Source organism: Engraulis encrasicolus, chromosome 5, assembly GCF_034702125.1.
Source record: "Engraulis encrasicolus isolate BLACKSEA-1 chromosome 5, IST_EnEncr_1.0, whole genome shotgun sequence".
NCBI lineage: Eukaryota > Metazoa > Chordata > Actinopteri > Clupeiformes > Engraulidae > Engraulis > Engraulis encrasicolus.
Genome location: NC_085861.1, coordinates 23677208 through 23689176, shown reverse-complemented (window position 1 = coordinate 23689176; position 11969 = coordinate 23677208). Strand labels below are relative to the sequence as shown.

The 11969-nt window shown below is 40.6% G+C and overlaps 1 protein-coding gene across 1 annotated transcript; it reads left to right on the top strand.

Moving 5' to 3' along the window:
- The first annotated feature begins 819 nt into the window (after positions 1-819).
- On the top strand, positions 820-11491 carry LOC134449740 (uncharacterized). Its single transcript, XM_063199849.1, has 10 exons — positions 820-901; positions 1105-1218; positions 2055-2201; positions 3007-3120; positions 3486-3685; positions 8927-9011; positions 9771-9884; positions 9983-10132; positions 10441-10554; positions 11141-11491. The coding sequence occupies exons 1-10, from the start codon at positions 841-843 to the stop codon at positions 11335-11337; spliced, it is 1296 nt and encodes a 431-aa protein (XP_063055919.1). The 5' UTR covers positions 820-840; the 3' UTR covers positions 11338-11491.
- The last annotated feature ends 478 nt before the right edge of the window (positions 11492-11969 follow it).

Here is an 11969-nt window from a genome sequence, read left to right as displayed (position 1 = left end):
AAGCAGATGTAAGTAAGCCGTAAAAGTTGGATGTCCTAACCCACTGACCCTGCCCCATCCCCATTCAAGTCCATACTATCCCTTCCCCAGCATTCCCACACCATTGCGTTGCATTGTGTGTGTGTGTGTGTGTGTTTGTGTGTGTGTGTGTGTGTGTGTGTGTGTGTGTGTGTGTGTGTGTGTGTGTGTGTGTGTGTGTGTGTGTGTGTGTGTGTGTGTGTGTGTGTGTGTGTGTGTGTGCGCGCGCGTGCTGTATGGGTGTGTGTGTGCTCTCTTTTGCACTATACTAGCAGTTTTATTCTATTCTTCTATGTTTGATGTATCCATACACTGGTGTGTGTGTGTGTGTGTGTGTGTGTGTGTGTGTGTGTGTGTGTGTGTGTGTGTGTGTGTGTGTGTGTGTGTGTGTGTGTGTGTGTGTGTGTGTGTGTGTGTGTGTGTGTGTAAATGGCTCATTGTTATAGCCTACACCCTACAGTATATCCCTCTATTAAACAGTATATCCCTTTAATGCCATGAAGTGATTTCAGTATATGTGCAGGTGAACAGTGACAAGAAAATAAAATACATTCTATTCTATTCTACTCTATTGTATTATATTCTAAGGAGAAATTAAAAAAGTAGGCCTGGTCAAGAGTAGGCCTGAACCATTGTGGGTTACACATTAATATCTGAATAATGTTGAGTATACGTATTTAATAATGTTAAAATTATAGAATAGAACAACATAGAATGTTGTGGGGAATGGTTTCAGTTTACTGGAAAAGGAGGGGCTTTAAGTTTCTATTCCTCCCCTTCCTGACCCCTATAAGAGGGATGCCACCGTGCAGTTCTAGCTCTATGACAATCAAGATGAGATCCATCTTCACCATAACTCTTATTTGGGGGCTCTTCTGCAGAGGTAAGTGTTTTTTTATTAGCCTATTGAAGTAGGCATAAATTATTTTAATATCTAATTTTTAAATATTTGTCTACTACATTCCACCGTTTTTATACATAAATTAAAATAGAAGTTACCATATAAAATTAGGCCTATTATATATTTTTATATTGCAAACAGTTAAACGTGATTATTTAATCTTCTTTCTTTCTTTGTATTTCCAGGGGCTGCTCTCACTTGTAACCAGTGCATTCCTGTTTCCTCTCCATCATGCACAAATACAGAAACTGAATGTGGCGCAAATTCTTGTGGCAGCATGACAGTTACGGCTTATGCAAGTAAGGAATGCACCGTCAAACGTACTAGCTAAAAGATACAACTTTTCTGAACATGTCTGAAACAAAAGAAAAACTTAAGACTTATTTAAAGGAGCACTCCTGCCAATTTTAATATGCTGTTGTATTGGTCACGCACGCTACCCTTGACTTGTCAGTATCTTAACATAGGACTACTCCAAATATTTTCCCAAAAAGTGTCGCTGCTAGTTGTCTGCTGATGTTGCATAACCTTTTGGATGTTTTTGGGAATAAATGTAAAACAAAATAATAATTAAAAATGTAAACAAACACCTGCCCCCATCACAATGACCAGGATCTCGGAAAAGGCTGAACAAAAAAAATCTCAGGTAGGCCTACTGATAAGTCAAGGGTAGTGTGAGCATTACAACTGCATGTTGAAATTGGCGTTATCATTTAATAGTTAGACATAATGAAAGCCCATTGGGAAACTCCAACTCCCATTGTCATTGTGACACAGCACTCCACAGCACACAAGTGAACACTGCACACAACAAAATTGCATTTATGCCTCACCCATGCAAGGGGGCAGCCCTCAGTGGCGCCCCATGGGGAGCAGTGCGGTGGGATAGTACCATGCTCAGGGTACCTCAGTCATGGAGGAGGATGGGGGAGAGCACTGGTTGATTACTCCCCCCACCAACCTGGCGGGTCGGGAGTGGAACCGGCAACCTCTGGGATGCAAGTCTGACGCCCTAACCGCTCACCCATGACTGCCCTTATATATAATGAACGTGATACATCTATCAAAATAATACCCATTCCAACTCATGTGATTCTGTTTTATTATGGACACTGTATTTTCTTTTTGCTGATAGATAATCAGAAATTGGGAAGCATGAACTTCAAGACCTGTTTGCCGTCGGAGCAGTGCATCAGTGGGGTAATGAACTTTGGCCTTGCTAAGTCAACAATAAACACCAAATGCTGCAAAACAGACCGCTGCAACTCTCAGGAGACACCAGGTCAGTATCTTCTTGGTCATTTCTCCACACTGTACACACTTTCTCCCTCTCTCTTCTAGTTTTTTCCCGGTTAGGCCACACCAATTTAATTTGTTGGTTCTCGGATTTTTTCAGGAAAAAGTTGAAGCGAGAGGGCGAAAAAAAAATAAAAAAAATAGTCGTGTGGTTATACCACCTGTATATCAGCCTCACATGGACCTCCAAAGGAAGGTGCAAGACAGGCAAACACCTGGACATGGAGAAGGACAGTGTAGAAGGGAATTAAGGCAGCCAAATAGACCAGGCACAAAATTTGCTCACAGGGCAATTATTATATTAATCTGGTTTGAATAAACTGAGATGATTCAACAGTTGAATAGTTGTTGTTTTTCTTTTTTAAAACTGCTATCCCACTCCACTAATTCCACTAAGAGCAATACTGTGTTTCACCGCTGCTACTGCTAACCCACAGGGGCTTCAACTTGCCATTGCATGTTTGTCTGTAAATGTTTGAATGTAACACATTTCCTGATTCGCTAGTCGTAATCGGCATGTTGAAAGGAGTGGTTTTATTGGTTCTCTACGTCACATGACCTCCAACTACTAAAGAGGCACCTCCCCGTTCATGAAAACATGCAGTCTTCGTTTTTTTTAGCGATTTCATTTTTTTGGGTATTGAAACTGATTATTTTTTTTTTTCCATTTTGTTACAAAATACAAGAGGCGAATCCGAGAACCAACAAATTAAATTGGTGTGGCCTTATCCTTCCAAATGTCTAATTCACGTATTTGTTTGTTTATTTGTTTGTTTGTTTGTTTGTTTTAGAGCTAAATACAAATTCCACTGCCACCGGGAAGAAGTGTTTCACCTGTCAGGGAGATGACTGCACACAAATGATGTCCTGTGTTGGAAGTGAGGACCGCTGCATTAAAACAACTGGTAAGTTATTCCGCTTTTGCATTGAGGGTTCCTCAAAGAATCATCAGTTGGATAGTGGGGGAACCTAAAAGTTCTCTGTAGAGCCTGGAAGAACCCAAAGAACCTTTAGCTTGGCAATCAAAGGGCTCCTCAAAGAGACTTTCGGTTCCTGGGTTCTCTCATCTGAAGAACCTTCAAGAGAAACCAATTGTCGCGTGGAATTTTTAGGTTCCACAGAGAAAATTTAGGAGTTCCTCCACAGTGATAAAGTGAAGGTTCTTAGGCAAACTTTTAATTTGTACATTATAAGATAATCTCTCTTGTTGGTCCTTACATGATTATGTTCTGTGGTGAAGTTATCATTTGATAATACCTATTCATTGCAGTGAAGCAGAATGGGCAGAAGGTGACCCTTAAAGGATGTGCCTCAAAGAGCATTTGTGTGGGAGACTTGTCTGCACAGTTGGGCTCTACCGCTGTAGGAGTGAGTTGCTGTGAGGGGGACCTGTGCAACGGTGCCAAGCATGTGGTAGGAGGAAGTGTCCTGCTCCTGTTGGGGTCTGTCGTCTCCGTCCTGCTCTTCCACTGAGGTCCCTCATAGGATCTCCCAGCTACACCTGCCCTCCCCTATCTGCGCATGTGGACTGCATTCACATACCAATTACAATACTTTGCTGTGATAAACTGATTTCTGATTCTGGCTGCACTGAGTCTTGAGTGTTATTTGTGAAAATAAATCATCCTTTCTATACATCAAACTGTCTTACGGAAATAGCTAAACATTGTGTGTAATGCAAAAAAATAAATGTCATTTTTACACATTTTTATGCCTTTGTGGTTCATTTAAATGCCAAATACCATAAGTTTAGTATGCCACAAAAAATATGCACTTCACAATTTCACTCTGTCAGAACATGTTCATTTCATCTGATTTGAATAACCAGTTCCAGCATCACAGCCAGCAAAACAAAAAGGTGCTTTGTATGCCTACATGGGCTTGCAGCATGAATGAATTGACCTGATGAGTTGCAGTAGCAGTATACAACTGTTCATTGTGTGCGTGCACCAAGTTTCTCCTGATCTAAACATTGGTCCGACTGTACACCCTCAAGTTCTTAAAACAGGCAAATTTCAATGGAGACAATATTCAAATACACACACACACACACCAGGGCTTGACGTTAACTGTTTTGCTCACCGGCCACTGTGGCTGGTGGTTTCACCATGTCACTAGCCATTTACAGGCCTTCTAGTAGAAGAAGCCTGAACTTTTTAATACTTTTCAAAATGTGAAAACCCTAATGACTACATTTTATTCTTGCAAACAAACTCTGTCAAGTCTGAAATCAGGCACTGAACCTGAATACTATCATCCTTGCACTTAGGCTTTCCACGATTTGTTGTTATTTTCCCCCCTTTCCCTATTCTTGTATTTCAATACAATTAATGCTACTGTCACACCAAAGAATAAGTTACCTGTCAAAGTGGCTAGTGAGACTGAATTGCTGGCGAGTGAATTGTTACTAGCCACGGCCAAGTTTTACCAACATTTGGCTGCTTGACAGGTGCAACACACACACACACACACACACACACACACACACACACACACACACACACACACACACACACACACACACACACACACACACACACACACACACACACACACACACACACACACACACACACACACACACACACACACACACACAGGGCCTATATACTGTATGTATATACAGTATATGTATTTTCCCCCATTTACTGAAATCGCAGACTTGAGAGATGTGAGGGAAAGACATCACTAGGAAACACTAGGAGACATAAAGGTTGGGGTTGCCGGCTGTGCTCAAGTGTGATCCCCTGTGGGCTTCCCTGTCCTGTGCAGAACAAAATGTTGCGTTGGTAGTTCAGGCTCCAGCCTCCCATAATCTAAACTTTTAAAACAAACTCTGCAAAAGTGTGATGTTAGTGATGTACAGCATGAGATAATTGGTGTGATGGAGTGACCATCCCTAGGGTTGTGGGAGTGTTCTGACAATCATGCTAATGAGCCTGGCTCTTTGGTGTAGTGGTCAGAGCTTCAGTTAACTAGCTCAGAAGCCCCAGGTTCGGGTCCCGGATGGCCCCTTCGCTACAATTGGTATGCCCAAATGGGTAGGTCTTTAAGGTAGAGTAAATGTAATATTTTTGGTATTTTATTTCCAGAATTGATGCTGTGCATTCACAAATGTTGGCCTAATCGTTTTATTTACCACCACCATCAAGCATTCCTTGCTTGGAAATGTACACTTTTCATGCATGAATAGGTGGATCTTGCATGTCCACCATTTTGAGACATAGACATCTTTGGCTGGAAAACCCAACTATACTTTTGGTCAGACCAGTGTAATTTGTGAATGGGCAGCTACATTTATGAAAATAGATGACAAAAAGTATACTCTACCTTTAAGATCGTATGTTTGGACGTAGTTCCCGTATACAGTCACCATCACACAAGGGCTGAAGTGTCCCTGAGCAAACATCTAAAAACATTGCTCTATTAACCAAGCAGCATGATGTAATGTATGTAGGCTACATGTATTGTACAGATGTACTGTTCCGCTCCACGTGTTGTTCCACTGAGCTCCACAAGGCAGCGCTGCATTCATCTGTCTGAGACAAGTCAGAGTCCAAAGAGTTTCAAGACAAGACCAAGTCCAAAAATATAAGAGTCCAGAGTCCAAGTCCGAGTCACATGTCGATCAGTGTAAATCAATGAAAATGATGAATGACAATAACATGAATGTCTGAAGGTAAACTATATGCCATGCATGCAAAGATCAACAAGTATATTATTGGATTAAAAGCTCCACTGTCCAGTGTTTTAAATGAAATTAAGATTAAAGCGATAGGCCTACTTGGCAAGAGTGTCCAAGTCCAAGACAAGTCCAACTACTAGCAAGTCCGAGTCAAGTCCAAGTCCATACAAAAACGGACTTTTGACTCAAATCCGAGTTCGGGCAAAGCTGAGTTTGTTAACAGATCCATCATGTTGACACCAGATGCAAAACCAGCTTTCCATTCAAGGTTAAGATTTTGAACAGTTTAGATTGGTGTTTCTCTACGTGGGCGCTACAGACCCCTAGGTGTGTTGGGAAGCCCCTGACGTTGAAAAGGATACAGCTGAGTGGGCGCGGCGCTTAGTTCCCCTTGGGGGGCATTAGTCTATTTTATTTTCAATGCTAAGGGGGCGTTGGCAGGCTAAGGTCAATGGGGCGTTGGGAAGCTTATGGTAAGATCAAGGGGGTGTTTGTTCAAAAAAAAGGCTGAGAACCACTGGTTCAGATCAACCTCCCCCACAGGAAAATGAAGACAGTCTCTACTAGACCTATGTCTCTGGACTAGGCCTACATCGTCTGGCAGTAGCCAAGCTAACCAAAAGTGGTGTTCATGTGACTCTGTGCAAGCGCTTACTTTTTACCTTATAAGCAGGAGTGAATGGTGCCATTTGATACAACTCTTTTGTCATGGTGTATTGCCGAGGGAGACGTAATGGAAAATGAACACTCCCCACAGTATCCGCGCTGTCCCAGATGGTTCTTAGACCTATTGCAAACATCTAAAAACATTGCTCTATTAACCAAGCAGTATGACTCCTGTCCTGCCAGATGTAATGGACACGAACTGTATGTACACTGTTACCTGTCCTGTCTTGCACTTTATGTCAGTCTGTAAAATGTCAGTCTTGTATATGTCTATGTCCTGGCATGGTATAGAGAGAAAACGTAATTTCATTTTCCATGTATGACTTGTGCATATAAAGAAGTGACAATAAAAGCTGACTTAACTTGACTTGACTTGACTTGACTTGACAAATGTACATTCCCGCTCCACATGTTGTTCCACTGAGCTCCACAGGGCGACGCTGCATTCATCTGTGGAGGGTGAGGTTAGTTACCAATACTCCACTGAACAAAGCATGGTGTGGTAACAAGGCTTTAGTCAAGTCCACCTTTGTAGAGTACAAGACAAGTCCAAGATCAGGACTAATCAAGTCCGAGACAAGTCTGACTGAGTCCAAATAGTTTCAAGACAAGACCATGTCCAAAAATATTAGAGTCCAAGTCAAGTCCGAGTCACATGTCGGTCAGCAATGAAAATGATGAATGACAATAATGTGAATGTCTGAAGGTACAGTACACTAAATGGCATGCATGTGAAGATTAACAAGTATGTCATTGGATTAAAGCCAGTGTTCTAAATGAAATTGAGATTAAAGCCATACTTGGCAAGACCAGTGTCTGAGTCCAAGACAAGCCCGTGTCCAACTACTAGCAAGTCCAAGTCAAGTCCAAGTCCATACAAAAATGGACTTGACCTGGACTCAAATCCGAGTCCGGACTTGAGTACAACCCGGTGTGATAGGCCTAATGTAAGGTAAGGTAGGGTAAGAAAAGTATTACTTGCAATATGATCTTAAATTACTAAGACACTTCATAAACTACAATATAATGTATACTCATCTTAAAAGACAGGGGTAGTGTGTCATTGTAAACCCCCAAAAGCTCATTCTATTCATTGTTGCAACTGATAGGATTATAGAAAAACAAGGGGGATATGGCAGGGGAAAAAAACATTATTTTGTCTTTGCTTTGTCCTAGCTGTGTCCTCTTACCTACCAAAAGCTAGTCTGGAATACCATGTCGACTTGCACAATCGTTCTCTAAAAGTAAATCTTCGCCTGAATTTGGAAATTAAAACACAGAAAGACCAAGACATTATTAGGCAAACGAAAGCTCTGTTTGTTAACAGATCCATCATGTCGACATCAGATGCAAAACCAGCTTTCCATTCAAGCTTAAGATTTTGAGTAGTTTACATCAACCTACCCAACCAGAAAATCAATTGACCGTCTCCACAGTACTATGGTTCTGGACTATTAGACCTACAGAGTCTGGCAATAGCCAAGCTAACCAAAAGTGGTTTTCGTGTCACTCTGCATGTGCAAACTCTTAATTATTACCTTATTAGCAGGAGCGAGTGGTGCCATTTACAACTCTTTTGTCATGGTCTGTTGCCTTGGATACATAATGGAAAATGAACACTCTCCACAGTATCTAAGCTGTCCCACTATAGTTCAATATGCTCACAGAAATTGAGCCTTATTTATTTTTTATTTATTTATTTTTTAAAGCTGTTCTTGTTTAATTTGTAGAATCAAGCAACAAACATGATGTGCATTATTGGCCCCAGATAGGACCCTTGAATGCCGAAAGAACTCCTGTCCTGGTTGACAATGGTTTGTGTTCCTTATGAGTGTAGGCCTATTACTCACATGCCCCCAATAGCTGAAAGACCTATGAACATTATAGGGCTGCAACATCATATTGTATCGAACCGAGAGATCGCAATACACAGTCATGATACTGTATCGTGATACAAGGAGGCAATATTGTGATACGCCCTTTCCAGGTTTTGTTACCGATCAGTCCAGAACACACATGATATGAAGTGATAGTGCTTCCAAGCTTAAAATCATAATCATTATTATATTTTAAACTTTTTACAATTATTGGTAGCCTCTTGTAACCTATTCTACCTAAAAACTATCCTGGTTTTTATTCATAATTTTATTTCATAATGTTGGAAAATGTTACGGTGTTGTACGGTGTATCGAACGTTGATACGAACTGAATCGTGAGGTGAGTGTATGGTTACGGCCCTAATGAAAACAGAAGGGTCCTCCTGTTTGACAAAGGAGTGATAATACAGGCGTGCCTTATGACGGTGTTACTGACACTCCTCCAATAGCTATAATTTTCCTAGACTGATCAGTTTCATATAGTATGTGGTGTGCGTGCTCTGCCACACTTCCAACACCATGAAGTTCAACATCATTCTTGCTCTTTTGTGTGTGCTCTTCTGTGAAGGTAAATGCTTTACAGACAGATCATAGGTTTCTTTTTTTATAGTGTGCACTTCTGTTCTGTTCGGTTCTGTTCTGTTCTGTTCTGTTCTGTTATTTTTATAATCACATCAGTAGCAGACTTTGGTCTCAGCCTGATACTATCAAAAGTGGTTTACAAGCTTAATGGGAAAAAATTGATAATGTGAGACACAGTACTTTGGGGGCAAGCTGAAAATATACATTGGTTAAGTTCAGTTGATTGTCAAGTTGTAGTTGTAATAGCCTATGTGTTTTTAGCTCTTTGAGATGTAATAACCTTATCATCACCAAAATTGTAATGACCAAGTTTTAAACTGAAATGTAAATCTGTAATCTTTTAGCAATGATGTTATGATGTAGCCTACTGCAGTTGAGTCTTGTCAAAAAAGATTGAACTGGCCTGTTAACAGGGGATACAACACTCATGGGGAAAAAGGAAAAGTCTGCTTCAGTCATACTGGGAGCTTCCCCTGGGGAAGATGGGCAATCCCAAAAACATCATGGCATAAATTATCAGCTCTGAGAGTGTACATCTGTTTGAGACAGACTTTTTCTTTTTCACAAGTGTGGACTGCACTTTGGTCCCGCTTACAGTTCTGCGCCTGGGTGTGTGTGCGTTTGTTTTTTTGGGCTTTTTTGTTGTTGTTGTTTGTTTTTTACTTTTTTATAGCGTCGCATTGCCTAAATGAAATTGTAATGGTGGTATATGTCAATATTCACATATTTGTCTGTTCCTCTTCAGTGACAGCACTGACTTGCTACCAATGCATTCCCGATGGCTCTCTGAATTGCACACAAACAGAAGTACCCTGCAGTGCCGGATCGTGTGCCAGCGCGAGCATTGTGACGTATGGAAGTAAGCCTCAATATAACGCCATAATCACACATTGCATGGCCATACATGATCTGATATTTGCTTTACACACACACATATCTAATTCTCTCATTTGACAGGCGATGGTGAAAAAATACAGGATTTAAATGTGAAGTCTTGTTACCCATCCGGTCAGTGCGTCTCTGGGACAGTAAACTTGGGTGTAGTGAGATCAGTCACGAACACAAAGTGCTGTGCAACAGACCTCTGCAATTCTGAGAACGCTCCAGGTCAGTATTGAAATGTTTCGGAGGTTTTGTCATGATCATATATTGCATGGATGTGCTGATGGTAGTATTGTTACTTACATGGATTTGTAAGGCCGGGAACTAAACATTACAGAAATATTGCAGTTACTGAAAAACATTCCAATGTCTTTTCAAAATGTGTTTGAATATCAAACAGGTTCACACAACCACCAACATAAGTAGCCTATACAATACTGTCTAAGCTGATTAGATCAAGGGAGAAGTGCTTGACTGTTGTTAACATAATATTGCACAATATTGTTTTGTATTACTTGGTTGTTTATTTTCAGTGTCAAGTCTAAATACCACTCTCAATGGGAAGAAGTGCTTCACTTGTGAAGGTGTGGACTGCAATAAAACGCTCTCCTGTATGGGAGACGAAGACCAATGCATTAAAGCATCAAGTGAGTTTATGGTTCATGTAAATATATCATGAGAAACATATTTAAGAATTTATTTTGTTTTTTTGTATATATATTTATTAATCTGTGCAACTGATATAGAAAATGTGATTGTTGAGCCTCATGAGTAGGACTTTATGATTCACTGTGATACAGACTGGCACATTTTTCATTATAAATCCCTGTAACGTCCGATTTGAATTTATTCACCCTCCTTAAACAAGACTTTCCTCTCCAGAGATAATCCCTAGTGTCTGTTGTTCATAGGATTTTTCCAACACATAAGGGATCAATAGCACAAAAACACTTTCAAAACAGTCAACCGTGTTACTCAACTGTGTTAGGGGCACAAGACGGCACTTTTTTAGGAGAAAAAACGGTGCAGACAAACCCATTTCCCTAGAACACTAATTATTTTGTTTGTTTGCCTATCAATATGGAGATAAAACATGAAAAACAGTGAAATTAATGCTTGTTTGCACATCAATAATAACCTGTTTACATGCCTGTGACACAACAGTCAGTCATATTCATCTCAATTCTATTTCTGCAAAGTGTCTGAATTTAACATTTAACTTATTCATTGCAGTGGAGCTGAGTGGACAGAAGGTGACCGTTAAAGGATGTGCCTCAAAGAGCATTTGTTTGGGAGACTTGTCTGCACAGTTGGGCTCTATAGGAGTGAGTTGCTGTGAGGGAGACCTGTGCAACGGTGCCAAGCATGTGGTAGGAGGAAGTGTCCTGCTCCTGTTGGCGTCTGTCGTCTCCGTCCTGCTCTTCCACTGAAGTCCCTCACAGGATCGCCCAGCAACACCTGCCCTCCCCTATCTGGTCATGTTGTTTCGATACAATGAATAGCCTAAATGCCCTGTGTCCTTCAATGTCTTCTGTAAACTAAGGCTGGTTATATGTTGAAATAAAAAAGCGTTTTAAAAACATTGCAGCTGCTTAACTTTATTAACTGTTAGGCCTATTTGATTACTCATTTTTTTATACTCTGGAAGTGACAGACTCTAAAAATTAATAGCCTAATTTGGTTGGAGCACACCCATTCCCACTTGCTTTTTGGCTGCATGAGGGCCATTCTACGAAATGGGTGCTTTTTCCCTGTCAAAATTCAAAGGGTTTTTTTTTACAAAAAAAGAAAGAAAGAAAAGGATAATATCACACACAATTACCTATTTGAAAAAGGTGGCCGCCTTACGTAGGCCTATATCTTTTTCCGTTTTAAAAGCTTTTAAAAGTATTGTCCTCAGTCCTGAACAATCGGAAGCTTAAATGTGCCTGAACTATTCAGTAAGAGTGATATCAAAGATTTTCTCAAGATCAAGATACAGCATCTTGATTCTTTTCCGGGATCCACTTCACGTCGGATGAACGCCCCTTTAGGAGACCAGCAGGGTTTGAGAATAAATTAC

Coding starts and splice junctions, on each gene's coding strand:
- LOC134449740 (XM_063199849.1), top strand. CDS start 841: ATGACAATCAAGATGAGATCCATCTTCACCATAACTCTTATTTGGGGG. Junction 3,121..3,485: donor CCGCTGCATTAAAACAACTG/GTAAGTTATTCC, acceptor TATTCATTGCAG/TGAAGCAGAATGGGCAGAAG. Junction 10,555..11,140: donor CCAATGCATTAAAGCATCAA/GTGAGTTTATGG, acceptor TATTCATTGCAG/TGGAGCTGAGTGGACAGAAG.